The 27,002-nt window shown below is 36.7% G+C and overlaps 1 protein-coding gene across 5 annotated transcripts in view; it reads left to right on the top strand.

Annotated features, from left to right (window-relative positions):
- CLHC1 (clathrin heavy chain linker domain containing 1) overlaps positions 1–26,121 on the top strand; it is a 31,383-nt gene extending 5,262 nt beyond the window's left edge. The window contains exons 2-12 of one of the 5 annotated variants that reach the window (XM_041757065.1): positions 207–463; positions 4,166–4,353; positions 6,077–6,210; positions 7,978–8,179; positions 8,293–8,405; positions 9,190–9,283; positions 10,718–10,824; positions 12,905–13,079; positions 18,692–18,894; positions 23,893–24,072; positions 25,778–26,121. In XM_041757065.1, the coding sequence (XP_041612999.1) occupies positions 287–463; positions 4,166–4,353; positions 6,077–6,210; positions 7,978–8,179; positions 8,293–8,405; positions 9,190–9,283; positions 10,718–10,824; positions 12,905–13,079; positions 18,692–18,894; positions 23,893–24,072; positions 25,778–25,974 (1,770 nt within the window). In that variant the 5' untranslated portion in view covers positions 207–286 and the 3' untranslated portion in view covers positions 25,975–26,121. Of the gene's footprint in view, positions 1–206; positions 464–4,165; positions 4,354–6,076; positions 6,211–7,977; positions 8,180–8,292; positions 8,406–9,189; positions 9,284–10,717; positions 10,825–12,904; positions 13,080–18,691; positions 18,895–23,892; positions 24,073–25,777 lie in introns of those variants that run through there. The other 4 variants (XM_041757066.1, XM_041757067.1, XM_041757068.1 and 1 more) reach the window with 4 other exon arrangements.
- The last annotated feature ends 881 nt before the right edge of the window (positions 26,122–27,002 follow it).

Genomic DNA, 27,002 nt, shown 5'->3' with positions numbered 1-27,002 from the left:
ATTTCTATCCCAGAAGTGTAGCACTTGGCAGTAGAATAGATTAGACCTTTTAATTCATAGGTTGAAATATTTATCTCAGATTCATGGGAACTTTTTTCCCAAGGCAAATACACATTTTAGGCCAATTTTAATTTATTTTAAATTTATTAGAAATGACTTAGTTTATTTTAAGCTTCAGATCAATTGATGGTCTTTTTTTCTTTCAGGCTTACCAAAGTTTTGGCTTTGTTGCAAAAGCCAGTCAAGACAACTCTACTCTGGTGAACAAGTGTTCAGATTGTGACATATGTTTGTCCAAGAAATAAATAAACATGCAGTTCTTCCTCCCATCATTGGTAGAAGTGACAAGGAATTTTTGGAAAGTATACAAAGATACATAATTACAGAAATGGAAAGAGTGGGCTGTAATGAGGAAGGACCTGCTGATGAATATTACATCATTTATCGAAATGTTTTTGATAAGGTATCATAATGCTTTTAAGATGATGGAGATTTAATGGGGTAGAAATAGTCTATCTTGACAATTAATATTCCTGCCTTAGTAACATCACTGCTTGTTTGACTACACTTCTTTTGTCAATTTTGAGATGTTCATCCATTGTATTGGGAAGGGATGAATGGGGAAAATACAGTGCTGTTTCTGCCACTAGGTAGTTAATGAATGTTTCAGTTGTTTTAGCTTGAGTGCAGGCTATTAGTTTTTGAGCAACAAGTTAGTTGTGTCTCCTAACATCATTTTGGCCTTTTATCTAAAAATGTCTGATTTGTTAGGAATTGGGCTGCAAAGCAGGAACCTGTTGGTTGTTGTTTCGGGTTTGCTTGTGATATAAAGTCTTGGCTTGGATATGATCTAGCATATTAAATTGGAACTCTTTGTGAGTTAGAGGTCCAGTAAACAAGAGGTTTGATTGGACTGAACACTGAAAATAGATTGAGCTTAGAAAATATTATGGTTTTATATAACATTTGATTTTGCTTTTTAAGGTTTTAGAAGCACTTGTTTTTCTTTATAAACAATTGCATTTCCCCTTTGTCCCTATTTTTTTAACCTTACTTTTTTTTAACTTAGAAGATACCCTGGCAGTAAAATAATCAGCATCCTTTCCTCCTTACCCAGAAGAAATAATTATTTATCTTGAGAATTCTGTAGATTCTTGGTATCTGAGTAATACAGTTATAGGCAATATAGGAACTCAGTCTTTTGTTTAATTTTATTTTATTTTATTTTTTTTTTACAAATTTAATTTATTTTTTTAATTTTTATTTATTTATGATAGTCACACACACAGAGAGAGAGAGGCAGAGACACAGGCAGAGGGAGAAGCAGGCTCCATGCACCGGGAGCCCGACGTGGGATTCCATCCTGGGTCTCCAGGATCGCGCCCTGGGCCAAAGGCAGGCGCCAAACCTCTGCACCACCCAGGGATCCCTTTTGTTTAATTTTAAAACAAGACACACTATAAGTCTTCTTTCTACTCTAATTAAAAACTCTAAGGAAAGGTGAGCACAAAGTAGTGATCTATACCTGCAAGTGGAATTAAGAAAATTGATGAGTAGCCATAAAAGTATAAAATAAAGAAACAGTCTTTTAAATCCTGTAGATACACTATCATTTAAAATTGGTACATTGGCAGGTTAGCTTCTTTTTTTTTTTATGTTACTATGATCAGTGATACTGCTTTTGGTGTTTGAGTCACTAAGGAATATATTGGATGAATGTTTAAAGGCAATATTTTGAATGGGTTTCATAAATATCAAGAATCATGCTAAGATTCTACTTACATGAAATCAGCAGAGGAAAGTTACCATAGCTGTGACATGCTTTTCTTTGCGTGTCCAAATGCTGACACTTGTCAGAAGTTTTCTTACATGAAGAGTTGTCTGCTTTAAATTAGTATTATATAGTTCTAGTGAAGTCATGTTGGAGGTGGTGTTGGCTAATTTAATTCTTAGAGAAAAGACATGGAATTAAGTTAAAGAACATTTAACATCTATAGACCTTTTCTCCCTACCCCCCAAGATTTCCATGTAGACTGTCTGTCCATTGTACAATTATAAGTTATGCCTTTGTGCCTTGTAAAGAATCCTATTCTTCAGGACTGAGAGGATGTCTGAAATAGAAATAATTTGATATTTAGAGAAACTTTTTTTCTGTTTTTTTTTTAAGATAATCTGTCTTTCCATTTTTATGTTATTCCAGCACATTTAATTGTTAATAAACTATTAATGACTGCCTTCTCTAATCTTCCTTCCTTCTTGGAAGGATCTAATTGGACAAAGATGAAAGTATAACTTGCATCTCTGAGTACTTGGAATCAGAAAACAACAAATTCTGCTTAGAATCAGATATAGAGGATTTTACCTGGTGAACTGTGCCTGAATCAAAGCAAGGAGGACCTGAGACTCCTATAACAAGTATTGAGGGTAGGTTATAGAAAGAGCCAGACTTAGTAAGTGAAGAAGACCAAAACTTGGAAGAGTGAGCTTCTACAGAAATGGGCGAATTATGGAGGCAACTGTCATCTGGAAATGGCTGGTTTTTGTGTTATTTCTGGTAACATGTACAAATAGTCTATATCCATATGTAGGAGCTGAGGAATGACTGCTTTTCCTCATCTCCCTCAGACCCCTGGACTTTTACCCTGAATTTATTAAGAATTATATTAAACAGTGTATGAAGCCAGTGATGGCACAATAATGTTATTTTTTCCCCTTCTCCTGGGATCACAAAAATGATGGCAGAGAAGATTTAAAGTCTCTAGCTCTCTGTGTAGAACTCTTCCCACTTGGAAATTATTTCTTTAATCTATCTTGGCCTGACTTTACTCCCAAAAACAGATTATTAAAAATAATAGATTAACTGCTTCATGAATTATTCTCCATCTTCTTCTCTATTTATTTCCATTCTTAGTTAACTCTTTTAATCCATAAATTCTAAAAACAGAGATACGTAAAACCCTGGAATTTCATTTAAAAACACTAAGAGCAGGACACTTGGGTGGCTCAGTGGTTGAGCGCCTCCCTTGGGCCCAGAGAGTGATCCTGGAGTCTCAGGATTGAGTCCTGCATTGGGCTCTCCACGGGGAGCCTGCTTCTCCCTCTGCTGGTCTCTGCCTCTCTCTCTGTGCCTCTCATGAATAAATAAATAAAATCATTAAAAAAATAAAATCCTCGTGAGAACTTGGAAACAATAAATTCTTTATTATTTTTTGTTTTTTTAACTTATTTAAATGTTTGTCAATTATTTTTGCATGGGTCATACATCTAGAAGATAGGAAGAAAGAAAGAGAAGATAGAGAACCAATAAAGAATATACAGTGGAAAATCATGTCCTTTTCATCTCAGATCCTGCTTCCTCTTTGCTTCTCTGCAGACTCCCATATTTCTATTTTCTTTTTTATCCTTCTAGAGATATTCTACTTATACATACCATTGGAAACCATGAATATGTAGTAGGTTTTCTATAGTTGTACTTGACATCTTAGCAATAGAAATGCAAGTGGGGAATTGAGAGTATTGATTGGCTAGTAGGAGCTGATAGGTTAGAAAAACAGGTGAAGAGAATCCAAGATTTTAAGGTCTGAATGACGACGTCTAAGACTAGATTTGGAGATAGTAAGGAATGGTAGGCAATTATATTTAAAAGATCTATAATTGAGATAATTAGAACTGGTATTGGTTTTAACTGACATATAATATATGTTTTCATACTAAGTAGAGCAAAAATATTTAAGCTCACAGTATTGTAATAATTCACAAAGTGCATATTCTGTGAATATTGTCTTTATACCCTGGGTATTAAAATTTAAGGCTTCTAACTGCCTGTCATGTCTTATTTAAGAAATAATCAGGGATCCCTGGGTGGCTCAGCGGTTTATCGCCTGCCTTTGGCCCAGGGTGCAAGCAATCCTGGAGTCCCGGGATCAAGTCCCACATCGGGCTCCGCACATGGAGCCTGCTCCTCCCTCCTCCTGTGTCTCTGCCTCTCTCTCTCTCTCTCTCTCTCTCTCTCTCTCTCTCTCAAATAAATAAATAAATAAATAAATAAATAAATAAATCTTTAAAAAAAAAAAAGAATCTACAATAATGCTGTTTGCAAGGCTTTTGTTCCATAGTTTTCCAGAAAAAAAATTCAGTACCATAGGCAGAAAAAATCATATTTCAGGTAATAGAGTATGTCACTGCATACAAATCCGTTCTCACTTCAATCAAAAAAGAATATGATGCCATTATTGAGACAATGAAGGAAGGCCAAAGGACTGCATTTTGTCTTCATGGAAAACTTAAAGCTTTGGCAGCAGAGCCCACAGCATTGGTGTATCACAGGAAAAGAACAATCCAACTTGTGGCAAAGTAAGTGTATTAGTAAGTAGCCCAAAAGGACACAGGGCTCAATTCCACAACCCTAAGATATGACGTGAGCCAAAGTCAAGAGTCAGACACTTAACTAACTGAGCCACTCAGCCGCCCCCAAAATTTGTTTACTTTTAACATGCTCTTTCACAAGCATAAGTTTATTTGGATGAAAGTCAAGTGGTATTTTATTTCTGCAGTCCCTCTTTCATAAATACTACAGGCTCTTACTCTGAGGCATCTATAGTCACCAGGAACTCTGTATAGTAATCAGATGTGGGCAGCAGTTCTCTACTGACAGACTTGTTTTTAATTTGCCAAAAACGGGATCCCTGGGTGGCGCAGCGGTTTGGCGCCTGCCTTTGGCCCAGGGCGCGATCCTGGAGACCCGGGATCGAATCCCACATCGGGCTCCCGGTGCATGGAGCCTGCTTCTCCCTCTGCCTGTGTCTCTGCCTCTCTCTCTCTCTCTGTGACTATCATAAATAAATAAAAATTAAAAAAAAAATTTGCCAAAAACGTTGACATTTATATGTCTAGTTTATTTTAATCTGTTATTTCCTCCCTGGACCAACATATTAGTGATAAACTAGATAGTGAACTTCAAATAATGCTTAAAGAAATTTATATCCACCTTTTGGTCTTCAAGATCCCCAATTCTGGAATAAAATAGTTTTATCTCAAAGAGGTGCTATCCTTCCTCCAGCTCTAGGATCAAAATTAGGATAGGAGGGGCATCTAGGTGGGTCAGTTGGTTAAGTGTCTGCCTTTGGTTCAGGTCATGATCTCAGGGTTCTGGGATGGAGCTCCACTTTGTTGGGGAGGGGGGGCTCTCAGCAGGGAGTCTACTCCCTCTGCTCAGCCTCCCCCCTCCACCCACTCGTGTGCTCTCTCTCAAATAAATAAAATAAAATTTAAAAAACCCCACATAATTACTATAGGAGGCTGAATAATGGCCTCAAAGTTATTATTAGTTCCTAATCCTGGGAACCTGGAATTGCTACTTTATTTGGAAAAAAAACTACATTAAGGATCTTGATACATGAAGATTATCCTGGATAATTCAGGTGGGCCTTAAATACAATCATGAGTGTTCTTATAAAAGAGAGGCAGAAAGAGTGTGGACAGGCAGAAGGAGAGAAGGCAGTGTGGTTATGCAGACAGATTGAAGTGATGTCCTAGAAGGCCAGCAGCCCCTAGCAGCTGGAAGAGGCAAGGAATGGATTTTTCCCTAGAGTTTCTAAGAGAAAGCATAGCCCTTTGATTTTGGCCCGTGATACTGATTTTGGATTTCTGATCTCTGGAACTGTAGGAGAAAAAATTTCTGTTGTTTTAAGCTACCAATAAGTTGTTGGCAATTTGTTAAAGCAGCCACAGAAAGCTAATATAATTACAAAAATAACTGTAGCTGCAAAGGTAATTTTCAACTATAGGGAATAGATACAGTACTTTGTGGCCAGATTATTATGTTTAACATAACACATACAAATTTCCAGTAAGGTTACGAATTGGTAGCGTGAAATGTTACTGATTCAGCTCTGTTCCTCACTTGTAAGGTTAGTTAACTTTTTATGGGCATCGTTTTGTAAACTTACACTCAAGTCCATAATGCTTCAAAATGATAATCAGCCAAAATAAAGTGATGATTTAATCTGTTTTACTTTAAATCTTATGATTAAATAACTAGTTGAAAGAAATATAAGAAAGCCTTTCTGTTTTTCAGAATGAATGTTATTGAAAATGATTCCTCAAAGATTCAATTGCAAATAGACAAAATGAAACAACTTAGGGCAGAGTATGACACAAAAGAAGTAAAATACCATACTTTCTCCAAAGATCCTTCAAAACCTATTCCAGGTACTGTATTTTGTTTAAAGCGTTTGAAATTCCAACTGTTTTCAGTTATTATCTATCATACAAATTATGATATATGTGCTACAATGTATATGTTTACAAGTGTACCAGGATTTTAGTCAGACTTTACAAACGTTAGCCTGGGCTGCCGACAACTATAAGGGAATGAGAAACTTCAACAACCCTGAAAGACTAAGAGTTCCAGACTAGCTGGATTACGTAAAGTGTAAGGGAGTAGCTATTAAAGTTTGGTTCCTGCATCAATGTCAAAATTACCCTTAAATCTCTTGGAAATGCAACTCTTTGGCCCCACTGCAGACTTACTGTGTCAGAAACTCCAGGGATGGGATTTGGGGTGTGGGTGGGGTGCAACTCAATAGTGTTTTAGCAAGGCCTTCAGGTGATTCTAAATTTTGAGACTCCCTGGTATTATATACAAAAAAAAATTGTAGTGTATTAAGTTCTAGTGAATATTTTTGATTCACATTGATGTCAGCATTTACTGGTTCTTTATCTTCACCTAAGCCACATTTTAAGAAATTGGGAGTATATCCTGGAATTTGTCAGGATGTTGAGAGGTTTTTTTGATGCATGGATAGAAGAATTACAAATATTCATCCTGGAGAAAAGGGAGACTGAGAATAGCTAACTGTATTCAGAACTTTTAAGGATTTCAACCAGTGTTTATCCAGAGGCAGAATCAGTAAGTGGAAATTTTAGGAAGTCAGTTTTGGTTTTAATAGAAGAAGCTACGTCTTGAAGATAATGAACTGTTCCATACCAGAGGATTTCACCTGAGGTTGGATGATTATCCTGCATTTGGTGGGAGCAGGGACTAGATTCACTTTCAAATACAAAATAAATGATTCTCAAACTACAAATAAGGTACATATGAATAAGTAGAGAATAAGTCAAATTGATAAAATGCTGAAAGGATTCAAGGTAAGGAAATGATTACAAATTGAGTATGATTAATCCAGGGAGGTTTCTGGGAGAGAATTTTGAGGTATGCCTTTAAAGGCAAGAGTTGGCCTGTATAAGGGAATCATTTCAAGTTTGTGTGAGTGGACTGTTATGAATGATGAATACAGGGGGTGATGAGGGAGAGAGAGCTGAGGGTTTGTCAGGTTTTATAAACTTTGCATTGGAGAGAATAAACAGATTACCCCAGTGTTTGTTGTAGTAGATTAATGGAAGATTTGGTTAGAGAGAAATCTTTGGACAAAAATCCTGAATTGTTAGGCAGAAGCTCTTAGCAGTGTTGAGTAACAGTGATGCTTGGAGATTTGCAAGGCTGGACAGTGAGGTCATTAAAGCTTCTTAAGATGCAGGGAAGCCAGGGTGGCTCAGTCAGTTAAGGATAGGACTCTTGATTTCATCGCAGATCCTGATCTCAGGGTGGTGAGATCAAACCCCTCACTGGGCTCCACACTGGTCGTAGAGCCTGCTTAAGATTTTTTCTCTCCCTCCACACCCCTGCCCCCCCCAGCTGTGTGAGCACACTCTCTCTCTTAAAAGTAAAATAAAAAGCTTTTAAAAAACCTTTAAGATGCTAAGGTTTGGACAATCAGCCTTCATTGATGATATGTTTAAAACTGCTACGCATTTAAAATTGTGTGCTAATTCCCTTTATGTTTAGTAAGTTACAAGTTCATGCATGTCTTATTTATTTCTTAACATTGCAAACTATGTTCTATTTTGCTAGGACTTGCCATTGAGGATGAGTCCCCCACATGGTTTCACTTTTGATTTGTTCCCTTTTCCCTGAAGGCATGACTCTTCAAGAATCCGTCAATTTAGATGCTCTCACTAAATACCTGAAACATCTTGAGGATAAATATATTGAAATTAAACGGATTATGTTGAAAAAATATGTTCCAGTTCAAAGGAAGGCAGACTTAGATGAGGAAATGATTGTGACATTAAAACGGAGAGATTTAGCTGAAAATATGAACAAAGAATTACAGTTTTGGTATGAAAATTATATATTTTTTAAGTTCAAAGCTTTTATTTGTGTTTATTCTATTATTCCACTATTTGATTTTAGATTCAGTAAATTGTTGATTTTTTTTTTAATCTTTGTAGTCATCAAAGACTGCAAATTATTTCAAATGCACTTACTTCATGGGTAAAATCTGATATGAGCAGCTCATTTCAAGACCTTGTGGAGGAAATTCAGAAAACTAAAAGTTTACATGGTAATTTATCTATATTTTTTAACTACAACAAATAATGGAAAACATCATTTTTTCCCCAGAAAGCTAAAGAATAAGGATTTTCCTAGCCTGAGTTTAAAGAAAAAAAAAAAATGCACTACTTCTGTTAGGTTTCTATTACCCTCTGAGCTTCTTCCTTCAACAGCTAACAGATAATTGGTAAATAGTAGGGACACCTGGGTGGCTCAATAGTTGAGCGCCTCCCTTTGGCCCAGGGCGTGATCCTGGAGTCCCAGGATTGAGTCCCACGTCGGGCTCCCTGCATGGAGCCTGCTTCTTCCTTTGCCCGTATCTCTGCCTCTCTCTGTGTCTCTCATGAATTAAAAAATAAAATCTTAAAAAAAAAATTGGTAAATAGTAAATGTGGTAAGCCAAAGAGAGAATACCTAAAAATGTACCTGAAAATAAGGGATACACAGATGGGGAGGCTACTCAGTTTAGAAGGAGGTTAGTGCTGTTAGAAATCATAGCATTAAGTTATTTTTTTAAAGATTTTTATTTATTCATGAGAGACACACAGAGAGAGATTGAGGCAGAGACACAGGCAGAGGAAGAACCAGGCTCCATGCAGGGAGCCTGATGCAGGACTCAATCTGGTGACTCCAGGATTACGCTCTGGGCCGAAGGCAGGCACTAAACCACTGAGCCATCCAGGGATCCCACATTAAGTTATTGATATTAAGTATATATATATATATATATATATATATATATATATAATTTTTTCTTTTGATCGATAATCTTAAGTATCCTATGGTGCTTTCAGTAACTATAGGTGACCAAGGCATTGTTGAGGAACTGCTTGAAGATGATCCAGGCAAGGCAAAAGAAGCTGAAATTTTGCTTGGCTACATTGAAAGGCAAGTATTTTAAAATCTTTGATTTTTCTTATTAAAATGTTATCACACTTATTTAATATTTATTTAAATATTAAGTACATGTTTAATATTAAGTGTTCAGCATTTATTTAGCATCTTGATGAGCCTATAGTCTCTAGATTTTGTATTTTTATAATTTTACTCTAATAAACAAATTAGAAAATAAACTAGAATTTTTGAAAATAGATTCTTTGTATAAAAAATATTAGATTGGTAGTCTAGGAGATTTTTCAGAGGATATAGGTGGCTCATAGTGTTGATTTAAGTTTTATTTATATCTATATTTGCATTTCCTAACCATTTGCCTGGTGTTATGAAATGTTTTTGAGAATATCTTCATGAGTCATGAGTCAGATTATCCTAATTCAGTCATTTTTTCTCATCATTTCCATCCTATGTCATATTAAGAGGCATATTTCTTCCTAATATTTAAGTTACTATATATAGTGTGTAATAGAGGCTTAAGAAGACCTATGACTGTTCTCTAAGAGATTAATTTATAGGCTATGAGGCCAGTATGTAAGGAACATTTCTAGTTCTATGTTGAACAATATTGTTTCTAGTTATATGTTGAACAATTTTTATTGTGGATTGTCTTACTGATGTGGTACAAAGAAGGGGCGAAGGTCATTTTGGGGTGGTACCAAAGCCTGTGCTATTTCCTTACACTCTGTGCCTCTCCAAGTCTACCAGCTTTAGATATGAGAGAAGAACCCTTGAAGTCGAAAGTTTTATGTGTTTTGCTTATTAGTATTACTTTGGTGTTTTTCTCTCTAGGGTTTTAAATTCATTTGCAACACTGTAAATCCTGTTTGCCATAGTTTTATTAATTATGGGGTAAGGGGTGGTTTGAAGACATTTTGCCCTAAGAAGAGTAGAGGCTTAAGTTAACCGAACTATTATTTTTTCTTCTGTGTTAGTCTCATAATTAATGGAGTGTCTGATGCCTGCAGAGCAACATAGGCTCGTGAATACCAAGGATACCTCTTGATCTCCAATTCCACATTCTTTGTGTTTCACTTACTGTGTCCCCTAGGCTGAATCCCTAAGCAGGTTGCCCTTCTTTCCCCTCATATCCTTTTTCATCTTCAGACGATACCAGAGAAAAAAATCTGAGCTCATTGTGAATTCAGTTCAAGGTCTTTTGTTCTCTATGTCTTGCAATAAGTGCTATAGAAATAAAGTACAGGGTAAGGTTCAAAGTCTTCTGTCAGGTGAGTTTTATTCAAAAAATACAGATACAAAAAAATGCTGGAATATCACAGAAAGAGTGAAAAAACATCTTACTGAGTGAATAAATCTAGATATAGTTTTCCTATATTACTGTGTTTAGTCTGCTTCAGACATTTCTAATCAGTTTTCTTTCCTTTTTGTGTGTGTACTATTATAATGTATAACAAAATGGAATGGCTGTAGGTTCAATGAATTAATGTCGCTTGGTGAATATGAAAAGGCAGCTTGTTTTGCAGCACGCAGTCCCAGAAGAATTCTTCAAAACATTGGGACAGTGAATAAATTTAAGGGTGAGCATTTTTCTATGAATCTTATGTATGTAGGCAAATTGTGCTTTTTCCGCCTGATGGAATGGAAAGAGTATTATAGTAGCTGACTACAGATCTAGGCTCCAGCCCTATCTCTGCTAATGACTCCGTTTCTTTAGCTGTCACATTGAGGAATTTGATTAGGTTTTCTAAATTAAATGTGGAAATATTTCAAGCATACAAAAAAAGTGTGGAGAAATGTACAACAGCCATGTACTCACTATCAAGATTTAGTAAATGTTAACATTTTGTCAAATGTGCTCTACTTCCTTTTAAAACAGAGCTTTATTGCTGTAAGTTGACATACATACAACACAGTGCATGTATTTACACAATTTGAAAAGTTTTGACATTTGTATCACCTAAAAGTTCCCTCATTGCCCTCAGTGATTCCTCTCTCTGACTCCTCCTTATCCCTCCCATCTCCCTGTCTCCCACAGCGTCAGGGGCAACTGCTAGTCTGCTCTCAGTCACTGTAGATTAGTTTGCATTTCCTAGCACTTTATATAATGGAATTACATAGTAAGTAATTTTTTTTACTTCTTGCCTAAATGTCCATTGACTGATGAATGAATAAAGAAGATATCTATCTATATGTATATCTGTATATCTATGTCTATGTATTTACAATGGAATATTACTCAGCCATCAAAAAGAATGAAATCTCGCTATTTGCAATGACATGGATGGAGCTAGAGTATACTATGCTATGTGAAATAACTCAGTTGGAGAAAGAAAAATACCATATGATTTCACTTATGTGAAATTTAAGAAACAAAATGGATGAACATTGGAGAAAGGAAAAAAAGAGGGAAGCAAACTATAAGAGACTCTTAACTATAGAGAACAAACTGAGGGTTGATGAAGGGGAGGTAGGCCAGGGAATGGGCTAAATGGGTGATGGGTATTAGGGAGGGCACTTGTGATGAGCACTGGGTGTTATTATATGGGAGTGATTAATCACAAACTCTTATACCTGAAACCAATTTTACTATATATGTTAACTAACTAGAATTTAAATAAAAACTTGAAACAAAAAATAGTCAGTGTCTTCTAAGCAACATTTACTTGGATCCTACTTTTTAATACACTGACAATCTTTGCCTTTCACTTGGAGTGTTTAGATCACTTACATTTATTTTTTAAATATTTGATTTATTTATTCATGAGAGATACAGAGAGAGAGAGAGAGGCAGAGACTTAGGCAGAGGGAGAAGCAGGCTCCTTGAGGACTCAATCCCAGGACTCCAGAACCACACCCCGGGCCAAAGGCAGATGTTCAACCACTGAGCCACCAGGCATCCCAAGATCACTTACATTTAATGTGATTGTTGACATGGTTGAGTTTTGTTTTCTTTCTTACCCCTTGCTTGTTACCTTGTTTTTTCCCCTCTTTTTCTGCCTTCTTTTGAATTAGTTGAATTTTTTCATGATTGTATTTTTCTCCTTTGCTGATCATGAGCTATAACTCCTTGTTGCCTTATTTTGGTTGTTGCTTTAGGGTTTATAGATTATGTCTTTAACTTATCACATTCTACCATTAGGTGATGTTACACTTGATGTATTATATAAAAACAGTATACTTCTAAATAATTATATTCATAACATATACCATTTCCAGTCTTCATTTCTTCATATAGACTCCTATTTCTCTCTGGTATTTTCCTTCTGCTTGAAAGATTACTTTTAACATTTTTTATAGTGAAAGTCTGCTGGTGATATATTCTTTCAGCTTTTAAAACTTCCATGTGAAGGCTCTGAGGGAGATTACTTTCCATATTTTTCTTCTAGCTTCTAAATGGCTGTCAGCAATTTTTGGCATTCTTTAGTTTGTAGACACATCACTCCAATTTCTGCCTTTGTTTTCACATAGCGTGTAATATTTAGTCATTATCCAAAATCTAATGTTTAATCCATAAGCATTAGTTAAAAATTATAAATATATAACTTTAGATTGAAATTATTTGAAAATACAGAGATGAAAATAATAATATGAAGTAAGAAAAAGTAAACTATTACTTACCTAAAGTATTCAACTAAAAAACTTTTCTTCTCTCCGTAGCTGTTGGAAAAATTCGAGGAAAGCCTTTTCCCTTACTCTTATTTTTTGAAGCCATATTTAGCACAAGTCATGCATGTAGACGTCCTATTGATGCAGAACTAACCCTGGAAGGAATCAAATGTGGATTATCTGAAAAACGTTTAGATTTAGTTATCAATTGGGTCACCCAGGAAAGGTAAGCAAAGTTAAGCTTTTAACAACTTTGGTAGTTGGTTAGTAAAGTTGTTTACTCTCAAGATTTCAATAGTTTTTTATTACTACATTATTTGAACATTTATCTCAGGTCTCTATTGCAATTAATGGGTCAGAAAGAATTTACTAAGCATTCATGTAGTCATGGGACCTAGTCACAAAGAGCCCAGATCAGGAGTTAACTAATGGCAGTTCACAGCATGGTTCATGACCACTTAATGGTGGATAGAAGTTGATTGGTAAGGCTAGAAAAGGATTAATCAGTATCATGCTACTCAGAGGGATAAGGCAGGAACCTGGATCCAAATAGGTTATGGGTACATGTAAAGGATAAACCTAGGAGAAAACTTATAAGCAGTATGGATGTAGGCCAAGGTAACATTTAGAACATACAAACCAGCAAGGATAGACAGGAGATGGCTTCTCGGAGTTGGTTTCAGGACAGAGTGCCATATTTGCACTAGAGCTCCCTTAGGTTAGATTCCCTAGAACCAAAGTTTCAGACAGGAATTTGAGTGTATGTGATTGATAGAGAGGGCTTCTCAAAACCCTATCAGGGAGTGAGTGAAGCAGAATAGAGAGGAATGTGTATGTTTTTGGGAAGCCAAGAAAGGATGTGATCTTAGGCAAGTTCTAACCTTGGTCTTACTTATAAGAAGCTCTGGACCATAACCTATACCACAGAGCTGTCCCCCTTGAGGCAAGGGGCCAGCCTTTTGTACATCTTTTTCTCTTTTAGGGCTGTAGACTGCCTGGGTGGAGCATAATATCCTATAATGGTGGCTCCCACCAGCAAAGGGCAATTTGCTTAGAAGGGAGGGACTTGGAAGCCACTGGCAGCCACACCCAGAGTATCTGGGGAAGGAGGATCTAGGCAGGACATTAAAACAGCTTCTATTTTAGTCAACCATTTGCACAAACCTATGTATTTGCTTGTCACATTAATTTCGCTCCATCCAGGCACAACCTCTCCTGTAGTTATAATTCTGGGGGAATCTTTAAGAGAGGAGTTAGTGGGATGTACTATAGTGTTTATCATGATAATTGATCCTAGGGCTGTAATTTGTTTTTTACAACTTTATTGAGATATAAGTTATATACAATAATTGATGTATATTTCAAATGCACAGTTTGATGAGTTTTTGGAAAACAGCATTGTAGAGATATAATTGACATATAATAATCAGTACAGTTTGACAACTTTTGACATGTATATACCCATAAAATTATCACCACCACTGAGATAATTAACCTTATTCCACCTCCACTGTCCCCAGGTTAACGACTGATCTACTTTCTGTCACAATAGATGAAGTTTCATTTTCTAGAATTTTATAAAAATGGAATTATACATTATGTATTATTTTTTCTTCTTGGTCTGGCTCTTTCACTTAGTTATTTTGAGATTCATCCATATTAATTATTAATCATCTTTCTCCTATATCATCCATTTTATATTCTACTCTGAAACTTCTCCTGGTCTTGATGGCTAGTCTGGTAGGATGACTGTGGTTGCCATGCCTTTTTCAAACTGTGATTATTGATACCCGCTAACAATTTTCATTTGTCTTGGGACTACCCAGAGATCTCCCAGTAGATTATCTGCCACCGTATATGATTAAAAAACTTTTCTGGGTCCTACTAAAGTTGAAGTGTTTATCCAAGAAACACCAATGATGTGAAACTAGAACTGCTCATCATGAACTGGATTGTGGCAGACTCACCAGGTCATGAGGTCAGGTGGGCTCAGAGAGTTCATCTAAAATTAGGTTCAATCAGGGATCCCTGGGTGCCTCAGTGGTTTGGCGCCTGCCTTTGGCCCAGGGCGCGATCCTGGGGTCCCGGGATCGAGTTCTGTGTCGGGCTCCTGGCATAGAGCCTGCTTCTCCCTCCTCCTGTGTCTCTGCCTCTCTCTCTCTCTCTCTCTCTCTCTCTCTCTCTCTGTGTCTATCATAAATTAATAAATCTTTAAAATTAGGTACAATCAAGGTCATGCTCACTAGATCCAGAGCATACAAGTTAGTTTCAGGAATCGGTGGCCCAGAACCCATGTCAACTACCATGAACTGTCTGACACTACTTCCACAGCTCACACCTATGGTCTCATGCAGGGGTGGGGTGACCTAAGACCAGTAGACAAGGAGGAAAAAACCCAAACTTGGTTCCTGGATGGTTCAGGTTTTGTCCAGGTGATGCTAGTTTGTTACTCCATCCTTTAGGATGAAATGCATCCTTTAGGATGAAATGCACTCTAAACCAGTGGCAATTACATGATATATCCCCAGTAGATAGAATACTGGGTCTGGGAGATAAAAGTGTAGCTCTGCTATCATTCCCGGTAGCCCACTTGGGGAGTATATTAATTAGGGTTCTCCAGAGAAATAGAATCAATAGGATATATATATTCCATATATAAAATTATATATGTGTGAATGTGTGTGTGTGTGTGTGTGTGTGTGTGTGTGTGTCTATACACATATATGAAGAAGTTGGCTCAGGTGATTATGGAGGCTGGTAAGTCCCAAGATCTGTAGTCAGCAAGCTAGAGACCCAAGAGAGCCACCACTGGTGTGAGTTTCAGGCTGCTTAAGACCCAAGAAAAGCCAATGTACCTGTTTGAGTCTAAAGGTAAGAAAAGAATGATGTCCCAACTAAGCAGTCAAGCAGGAGGCCTTGTCAAGCAGGCTTTCAAGTGATTGGATGAGAGCCATCCACATTCACAACAGTCTACTTTATTCAGTCTATGGATTCAAATGTTACTGTCTTTCAAATACATCCTCACAGACTCGCAGAATAATACTTGACTAAATATCTGGGCACTCTATGAGCCTGTCAAGATGACACACATAAAATTAACCATCACAGGGAGTTTAGGTTTCCCATGCCTGCAACTTGAGGTCCTGTGAATCCTTAACTAACTTTGAGTCCAAATCAGTTGACTTTGATTATCATGAGAAGGTAAGATTCTTGTTACATAAAAGGGAAGAGAGGAATATGTTTGGCACTCAGGTTCTCTGTTCCCTTAAAGAGAGCATGATAGTTGGATTTGAGTCATGTCATTTGCTGATAGACTACTCCTTAAGAAATATTGTAAGGGGAGAAATGAGATGGGTTAGGGAAGGGCAAACTGCTAAGCAAGGATGTGAGCTCAGGTGAAGTCTAGTATTAGCTAGCCTTATAGGGAGAGGATGTGGAGCCTATATACCAGAGTTGTTTCTTTTTACATTGTGGGACTGGCCTTTCGTATTCCTTGTTAGTCAGTCATCTTCTCTAGACTACTGGAGGATTGAAAGGCACAATTTTCTGCATGAGACAGCTCCAGTCAGCTGAGGGCAATTCTTTGGGGAAGGAGATAGCTGTGAGTTGTTAATAGTCATCTGGGGAAGAGTCACTGGTCCAGTAAAGAAGACTAAAACAATTTCTGCCTGCTTATGAAGATCAAGCTACTCTTGCTGGGTCTATGTGGATATAGGATGGGTTGTGAGTATTGGAAGGCAGAGAGAAGAAAGGCCTCTCTGTTACCTATCTAGTAGCCATGCTTGCTTATTTTGCATCCTAAGGACTAGGCTTACTTGGCTCTGGTTGCATAGAGACATAGGATACATATGAGAGTGTAGTTACAGTTCTCATATATCATAAGGGAGATGGATGAACTAATGGAAACACACCCTAAATAATAAAGTCATGATTTAGAAATGTCTCAGATATAAAAATGGCAAGTTTGCACACTACTGCCTATTGCTGCCCATTCCAAATTCACCATTTCCCCTACCTGACACTGGATAGTCCCAAACTGTCCTGTATTGATGGCACTACTGTTTACCAGTGCAGAGTAGCTTTTTCCCACCCTCTCATTATGGCTTCACTTATTGTTCACATAATATTTAATCCTGTTTTAGGAAATTTCTTTTTATGTATATATATCCTGTAGCCCACTTGGGCTATATATATATATATATATATATATATATATAGCCACCCCAAATGAGCTATATATATATATATATGGTAATGTATACCACCTGGTAATATATGGTAATATGTTATATGGGAATACCATCTGGTAATATATGGTAATATATTCCCACCTGGTCACACCTTCTACTGTCTACAAAACGTACTCGTCAGGGAGCCCTGGAAATGGTTTGGATGTGAGAATGCCATTAGAAAGTGCATGCTCATTAATACCTGTTATCAATGCAGAGGCACTTCAGACAAGATTAATTCCCTATATATACTGATGGTCATTGGCTGATTCTACCTCTTAGTTGTAAGAATTAAAATTCTTATGCAGTTCCTTGGCTGCATAAATTTGGAAATTATACCACTCTTAAGGATCCTGAGATGACCTAACAGAATACTGAAGGTAATTCATATTCTTTATTCTTGGCCTCTGTCCTCTGGTCTCTGACTCTGATGGCCTGGCCTCTAAGCTACCTTAAAAAGTTCTACAGTTCTTTCCCTGAAGACCTGCACAGAGCCAGCCCTAAAACTGCCTGGGCTATAAATTAATCTTGATTCTCTTAGTCATTCTTACCTGGGAAAAAAGTCTGATCACCTGACACATAAAGCTGTAGCTATTAAAAATATAACTAAAGTAAAATTTCCATATAACCAGTGATTAGAAGGAATATCTTTAATTATACCCAAATGTGTTTTGGCCTACACTGATCATTTCTAGGTGGAGTTAATGTGCTAGTGCAGATGATTCACTTCAATTGTATTTGAAGATGGTGCATTAAATTGTGATGACAAGTAAAAAGTTTAAAAATTAAAAAAATGTGATGACAAGTGAAACCTATTCAAGTGAACCATCTCTCTCTTTTTTTTTAAGATTTTATTTATTCATGAGAGAAAGAGAGAGAGAAAGAGAGAGAAGCAGAGACACAGGCAGAGGGAGAAGCAGGCTCCATGCAAGGAGTCCAACATGGGACTCGATCCTGGGACCCCAGGATCACACCCTGGGCCAAAAGGCAGGCGCTAAACTGCTGAGCCACCCAGGGTTCCCTCAAGTGAGCCATCTCAAAAGAACTACATCAGTCTCTTCTAGTAGGGACATCTTATATCCTTTTTTTCCCTTTGTTTTTTATATATCTATAACAATCTTAAAAAATAACACTAGTATCACACATTTCTTGCAAATGCTTACAAGATCTGTCACTAATTTTGAGCTAAAATTTCTTGTCACTGTCTTTAACCAACATTTAATGAGTTCTTACTCTCTACAGGGTTTAGAATATAGATAACTGCTGAGGACATTGAGATCCTCAATTATAAGAGAATTTTTCTTTACCTTGTCATTTTAAATCCCACCAGTCTTTTTAGGAGAGTTTTAACTGTGTTTGTAGATTTTTTAAAAACTTGAGCTCAGTTTCGCTAAAATGTCTTCCCCCAAACGAATATGTGCTGATTGTTTTTGTTTTTGTTCTTGTTGTCAAATCTTAGATATCTTTAATTTCTTCTACATCAATTGCCTATTAACTTGGAATTCTTACAGACTGTGGAAAATCCTGTTCTGCTATGCTGAATTTTTAGATATTCTCATCTACTCACCAAGAACTCTCTAAAGTATACTTCTTGATCTGCTTGCTCTAGGCTCACATTTTCTGAGGAGGTGGGGGATGTGATTTGTGATTATGGGGAACAGGATACTTATAACAAGGCCAAGTGCCTAGCGTTAGCTCAGATGATCTACAGTGAATGTGGCCTGCACAAGAAAGCTCTTCTTTGCCTGTGTAAACAGGGTCAGATTCATGGGGCCATGGAATACATACAGCAATTCAAGGACTTTACTTACGGTAAGTGAAAAAGTCTACTTAACTGTATACATTTGAATTCTAGACTTTAATTCTAAGATCACTCATGATAGTAGGAAATATTTTGGATTTACGTATAAAGTGTGTTTTACATATATGATGAGTAGATTTGTCTGTTTGCCTGTTTTTAGTGAAAACCTATCTAACTTTTATTGAGTACCTACTCTGTGCCAGACTCTGGGTAGGGTGTTCTCACACTCTTCTAGCCAATCCTCACAACAGTCCCATCAGGTAGGCACTGCTAGACCCATCATACAAGTGGAGAGATACTGAGGCCCTGAGAGGGAAATGAGCCAAAGCTTGCACAGAGGGAACCCTGAGGCAGGGAGTGAAGTTCGTCAAGCTTGTGGTACTGATGGAGGGTCCAAGGTAGCTGTGGCCAGGTGCAGCAGGGTGGTCTCTGCTTTATGGTCAGTTGTTGCTGAGAAGATTTGTTTTCTTTTTTTTTTTTTTTAAAGATTTATTTTTATTTATTTATGATAGTCACAGAGAGAGAGAGGCAGAGACACAGGCAGAGGAAGAAGCAGGCTCCATGCACCGGGAGCCGGACATGGGACTCGATCCCGGGTCTCCAGGATCGTGCCCCAGGCCAAAGGCAGGCGCTAAACCGCTGCGCCACCCAGGGATCCCAAGATTTGTTTTCCTTGCATGTCTGGCAAAGGTATTGGGGACTGAGGCTGGGGCTGTCCTCGGGGGAGGGCCTGGCAGCCTTCGAGAAGGTGGATGTCTGGGTGTCACTGCTTCTCTCCCTCTGAAGTACACAATTTATTTTGCAGCTATTTTAGGCCATGCAACTTAAAGGATATTTTTAATAGCTGAATTTATTTGTTACATAAAATGTTCTGGACTATGATATAAGCATTAGAAATTACGAATTAGTAAAATAACGTTCATTTCAAAATTTTGAAAATCTAGGTTGCAGTTGGGCTGTGATCTGAGACCATTGTCAACTTTAGGGTAACCTTAGTTCAATGAGCTGATCTCTTCCTTCGTAACCTAAACATGCAGGCATCCTGACATCTCCCACATCCCAGGCCTATGTCATATTCTTATTTGCAGGCTTTGTACCCCAATTCTAAGAAGTTGCAAATGGAACAAAACATAGCACTTTTAGGTTATATTTTTCTAGGAAAGAAGACTGTTGATGGCTGTTGAATCTGATCATTTTCAAACAATAAATTGAATTTTGCTTAGAATCTATTTTTTAAAGTTATAAATTTCTTTATTTGTTATATAATAGCCCACTTGATACTATAGTTTGGCTTGCCCAAAGAGGTAAGTATTTTGCCTACACACACACAGCAACAAAACAGAATCTGGTATAGAAAGTGCAACTCAATTAATATTTGTTGAATGAATTATGTATTTTATTTTTATTATCTAAGTGTACAGATTTAGTTTCTGTTTAATTATTATTTTTCCATAGGTAAGAGATTATTTTAGTCAATTTAGACATGGATGGAATATCCATCCATGGTTTAATTACTCTTAGAATTTTTATTGGTTGAAATGTCAAGTTTCTGTTTTGCTTGTAAAATTTACCTTGTGTAAGTACATAGAAACATGATTGACTCATTATTATATTGTTCTGTTCCTCAAGTAGTGCATTACAATCTAGAATAATTAAATATGTATTGTAATAATTTACAAAGTAGTGACACTCTTACATAATTAGGACTTTGCTGTTTATCCTCAAAATTTGTTGGGATGCCTGGGTGGCTCAGTGATTGAGCATCTGCCTTTGGCTCAGGGCGTGATCCCAGGGTCACAGGATTGAGTCCTGCATCGGGCTCCCCCCACAGGGAATCTGCTTCTCCCTCTGCCTGTGTCTCTGTCCTCTCTCTGTGTCTCTCATGAATAAATAAATAAATAATCTTAAAAAAAAGAATTTATTTAGCACATCATAAGATAAAAATGAGAAAAATTAAGCTTACAAAATGGAAACAATGTTTGAAAAATTTCTTTATTTTACTTTTTTAATGAGAAACAACCACAGCTTTCCACAGTATTATATTGACCTTGGGGGACAGATTCAATTTGTTAATACTTCCTGGTTTCAGAAAAAACTGTTCTCTCTTAGATTTAGACTATCAATGGGCAGCCTGAGTGGCTCAGGGGTTTAGTGCCGTCTTCAGCCCCGGGGTGTGATCCTGGAGACCTGGGATGGAGTCCCATGTGTGGTACCCAGCATGGAGCCTGATTCTCCCTCTGCCTGTGTTTCTGCCTTTCTCTCTCTCTCTGTGTCTCTCATGAATAAATAAATTAAATCTTAAAAAAAAAAAGATTTAGACTATCAGTTATACATTTACAAATTAAAAAACCAAACAAACAAAAACAGAAAAGTTCTTAGAAAGGTTTTTGTTCCAAAAGCATAAGTGTGACTAAAAAAGCATCTGTTTTAAAAGTAAAAATTATTTGTCCCCACTAGTAATTTTTAGAATAAAAATTATCATTAAACAAGTGAATATACCTATCTGCATATTCCAGATTATTGGGTTATTCCAGATGTGAGGCTCTCAAACCTTGTGGCCTCAGATCACTTTTAGACTTTTAAAAAGCACTGAACATCCCAAAGAGCTCTTATGTACATGAGTTATGTCTATTAATATTTATCCTATTAGACATTAAAGCAGAAAATTTAAAGGTATTTATTTAATTCAAAATAACAATAAGCCCATGACATGTTATCATAATAAAATGTTTTATAAAAAAATAACTTCCAGGGCAGCCCTGGTGGCTCAGCAGTTTAGCGCCACCTTCGGCCTGGGTTGTGATCCTGGAGACCCAGGATCAAGTGCCACATCGGGCTCCCTGTGGGGAGCCTGCTTCTCCTTCTGCCTGTGTCTCTGCCTCTCTTTCTCATGCTCTGTGTCTCTCATGAATAAATAAATAAATAATATTTTAAAAAAATAATAACTTCCCAAACCAAAGAATTTCCTGAAAAGAGTTACATTTTCTACATTTTTGCAAATCTCTGTAATGCCTGATTTTATAGAAGATAGCTGGCTTCCCATATCTGCTCCTATATTCAGTCTGTTGTAATACCACATGTCATGTAGTCTCATGTGTATTTTGAAAGAATGAGAATGAAAAAGAAAAATAACAACTTAGTATTATTATGAAAGTAGTTTTGACTTTGTAGCCCTAGACCATATTTGGAGAACCACTGCTCTAGATAGTTGTGAGTTAAAGAGATATCATACTTGGTATATAGGCCTTTATAATCTTATTAAAACAGAACATCCACAGTATAAAAAATGATTAACATGTCAAACTAATGAATGACAAAATGGATTCCAAAGTGTGGTAAGCAGAGGATTTGAATTTGTATTTTTTCTAATTAGAGACCATATCTTGCACATATTTTAGTAAATGTTGGTGATTTTGGAGAAGGGGATTTCAATACTTGACTGAAGGAAGCAGAGCAAGATGTGTGAGTTATGAAATGTTGAAGGCTGGGGCGTGCTATGTTGATAGCTTCACCTTAGTGGGGGCCAGTTTGAGTGACCCAAATCATAAACTTCTACCTCTCTCTAGGGAAATTTTTAAAAAATTGTTTGACTTTATTGATATAGAATTATATTCTGCTATTCCTTGTTTCTTCTTTTACAATTTCTCTCTGACTCTGTATCTATGTGTGTGTGTTTGCATGCCTGTGTATACATATATACATACATGCAATGCACACACATACATATATTTATTGTTTTGGAGGGGCATCACTATAGATTGGAAGGTCATAGACTGGGAGAGCAAATGAACTGTTCTACTTTATATCATATGTATAATTACGGGGAAATGAACTTTTTATGAAAAGCCTATTTCCTCACTTTCAATGTGATAATAATAATATCTGACTTATACTGAATATTAAATGCAGCAAGTAATATATTTAAGTTCCCAGTACATAAATATGTGTTTAATAAACACTAGATTATCTTATATTGCCTGTCAGAGTGCAAATTATGTTTATGGTAGTTCTTTAAAGGCACTTGGAAATTATTTTGAAAATTACCTCTGTTGTGACCTAAGAAGAATATTTTTACTTGAAAAACTTCAGTAAGTTGGGACCCCTATGTGGCTCAGTGGTTGAGTGTGTGACTTTGGCTCAGGGTGTGATCCCGGAGTTCCAGGATTGTGTCCCGCATCGGGCTCCCTGCATGGAGCCTGCTTCTCCCTCAGCCTATGTCTCTGCCTCTCTCTCTCTCTCTCTCTCTGTGTGTGTGTGTGTCTCTCATGAGTAAATAAAATCTTTAAAAAAGAAAAGAAAAACTTTAGTAAGGTTACACAAAGTTTATAAACTTAAGAATATAAATCATGGCAGTACTAGATGAACTCATTAGTTAACTGGTATATTAAACCATAAGAAATTGCTTTTTTTGGAATCAAAAATGGTCAAATGTAGGCAACTTCATATGGCTCTACCTCTAGCTACTTGAACTAGCTGATAGCTTCTTAAAGTCTTCATTTTTGACTTTCTAAATATTTGATATTTTTAGGAAAAAATTTAGTGAAACCCTTTTTCTGTGCAAGGCACAAAAAGAAAGAAATTATACTCATTAGGAATTGGTGTAAATATGAGCAACAGGATATAGACAAACATAAGGTAGTATCAAATGGAAACTTAGAAATTGGATATATTGATTCTAGCACTTTTAAGGTGCATCAACTGAGATCCAAAAGAATAAGTCAGTGATGGAACTCTGATTAGAGCTCAGGTTTCCTAATTGCCAATCGAATCTTTTCTAATCTACTATCTTTGATAATCTATTTTTCTGGTAGTCTTTCATTTTTTGGTATATTGAGCATGATTTTTTTTTTTTTTTTTTGGATTGGAGAGAGTACCGTTGAGTGCATTGAGAGGGCTTTGGAAGGATTGTAAAAAGAAGTGTTGATTGGTATAGACATTAACTGGTCCTGGTTTGTAGTTGATGTAACATATTAAGATGTTGAGACATAGTTTTTTACTTTTGCTTTCAGATGACCTGATGCAGTTAATAAAGTTATGTCCTCACACTGAATTAATTCAGTGTCTCACTAGAGAATGGAATGGGAAACCACCATCTTTATCTTTTGGTCTTGCTATACTTCAACTGTTTTCTATAGGTATGAAAACAGTTGGCATTAAGCTACTTCAAGAAATAAGTAAAGGTGGGAAAGGTAAGTATAGTATAGTAAAATGTTGTTGTAGAAGAGAAAGTAGTGGGGTTGTTTAGGGGAAGGTTCAAGACTATTATGTTTGAGTTAACTGATTTTTTTCCTAAGAGTTACTTCTTGGCAGGACTTGACTTTGGGAGTTTATAAATATAAAGATTATCATGTCAATAACAGTCTGTTGACAATTGTATATATTTCTTGAGGGAATTCCAAAGAAGAGCAAATCTTTGTGAAGCTTTAGAGGAATATCTTAATAATTATAGTGGCTAACACTAAATAAATTGTACATATATTAACAAGTGTGGATATTTAGTAATTTTATAGGTATTTGTATTTTAAATGTTATTTAGCCATAATCTCTCTATATTTTTATTCTTAACCCAAATATGTAAATATCATTTATATATGCTGTTTACTCTTAATGTAACTCTGGAATAGGATCAAGAATAACTAATTACATCTTACTTTTTTCTTTCATTTCTCTAATTTAATATAGGAAATTGAGCAGATAACTTGATTTTAAATTGTTATATGGGGTTAAAGAATGAATAGCAAATTGCACAAAAGCATATTTGGGAAGATAATTTTGAAATTATCAAATAAAATATTTAGAAATAAAGTAATAGTGATGACAATATTTTTAAAAGATGCCCTCTTTCACTAAGTATCATAAGTAATGCATGTAATAAATAAGAAGTGAGTTCTCTAAATAAATATATTCCAAAGAGGGTCATCATAATTGATTTCAAAAGTAAGTAATATCATTAGTTTTTTTTATTTTAAAGATTATTTATGATAGACATAGAGAGAGAGGCAGAGACACAGGAGGAGGGAGAAGCAGGCCCATGCCGGGAGCCTGACGTGGGACTTGATCCTGGGACTCCAAGATCGTGCCCTGGGCCAAAGGCAGATGCCAAACCACTGAGCCACCCAGGGATCCCCCATCAGTTTTCTTTAATAAACAAAATCATTCTTTTATTTCCTTTAGAAAAATATTTGTTATAGAAGCCCCATCATTAAGAGCTTTCTCTCTATCCAGAGATAGGAGGAAGGGTTTGCCAAAGAGGTTTTTAAGGAGAAATTTATAAAAGAATCTAAAGGATCATGAAAACTAGACCTATAGGCCCCCTAGTTATGTGATAGTGTCTAGTGGTACCTTAGAAACTCTGAATAAGACTGAGCCCTCATTCTTCATTTTCTGAGCCCCCTTCCTTGTAGCCTTTAACATTTGCGAACCTTACCAAGAAGGAGAGGAGTAGAAGTGTGGGAATGTGAGAGATGGTAGAAGGTTGAAGTGAGGCATGAAAAGGTTAATGAAAAAGATGAATAAACTAATCCTTGATTACTTGCCCCGAACTGGCTGAAGCACTCCACATTAAACTTCTAGGAATCAAGTTTAATAATAACTTTAATAATTGAATTGAGGGGATCCCTGGGTGGCTTAGCAGTTTGGCGCTTGCCTTTGGTCCAGGGCGCGATCCTGGAGTCCTGGGATCAAGTCCCGCGTCGGGCTCCCTGCATGGAGCCTGCTTCTCCCTCTGACTGTGTCTCTACCTCTCTCTCTCTCTCTCTCTATCATGAATAAATAAATAAAATCTTTAAAAAAATAGTTGAAATGATATCCCTTTCTATTTTTGAAGAATTGCTAAGTGTGGGTTTTCAAATAAGAATAAGTGCTCTACTATAATATTACCATTTTTTCCCTCAGGTATAATCGAACATCTTATGATAAATGACCCATTTTGTGCATTCGAAAACTGGCAAGAAGTGGCAAATATATGTTTACAGAATGGCTTTGACAAATTATCTCGTGACATCACGTCCGTTCTTCGTTCTCAGGCTGGAGTTACAGAAATTTCTGAAGAGGACAATACAGTTAACTTAATGGAACATGTTTTTTGGTAGTTCTATGTCTTAACCAGTTGAGGGAGCTTATATGACATTTTATGTGTATTCACTGGGCAAACTAACTTTTGGCCATTTTGGCATAACTAACTTACAAATAAATCCAAAGTATGAAGCTCTCAGAAATAAACCACGCTGCTTTTGTTATGATGGCATTTAGATTTGTCCTTGAAACATTTATACTGTTGCTTCCTTTTTTCCATATGGTCATTTCTGATATTGAATCTTGATAAAATCCCAGAATATAACTTTGTATAAAACTCAGTTTAGGCACATCTACCCAAGGGCAGCCAGGCTAATGTCTGGATATATTCCTTTCTGATTATCTAATTTTATAGCAAGAGCTGAGGAAGGGGGATCCCTGGGTGGCACAGCGGTTTAGCGCCTGCCTTTGGCCCAGGGTGCGATCCTGGAGACCCTGGATCGAGTCCCACGTCGGGCTCCCGGTGCATGGAGCCTGTTTCTCCCTCTGCCTGTGTCTCTGCCTCTCTCTCTCTCTGTGTGACTATCATAAAAAAAATTAAAAAAATTAAAAAAAAAAAAAGAGCTGAAGGAAGGTGTGATTAGTATCTGGTCAGACTGATTTCCCAAATAATAAATGCTTCAACACTGATTTTTAACAAGAAAGGCAGGATGTCATTTCAAGGTTGGGCTCACTTGTGAAAACCTACAGTATAGTAATTTTGTACTACTGATTTAAAGATGTGCCCCATGCTTTGGTATATGTAAATGACAGATGTTAGGCTTCTACTCTAAAAGTTGGGAATCTTAGCATGTTCTTACTTAGGGAGAAGACCAGCCAAATTTTGCATGAAGTAGACCTGTGATACCTGTAGTATGGAAAATACATCATGAAAAGTGGTTTTGAATGATTTCAAATCTCTGAATAAGTATTTGATGGAATACTCAGAGTTCTGTGTCATGGACAGGCAGGATATTAAAAATATTTAGTGATCAGTATGGTACAGACACCGCCAGTCAAACAGAGCAGATACCAAACTAATCCTAACAGCTTTCAGCCCTTACAC

Source organism: Vulpes lagopus, chromosome 5 (assembly GCF_018345385.1).
Source record: "Vulpes lagopus strain Blue_001 chromosome 5, ASM1834538v1, whole genome shotgun sequence".
NCBI lineage: Eukaryota > Metazoa > Chordata > Mammalia > Carnivora > Canidae > Vulpes > Vulpes lagopus.
The sequence above is the reverse complement of the archived record's forward strand: the minus strand, read 5'-3'. Positions and strand labels throughout refer to the sequence as shown.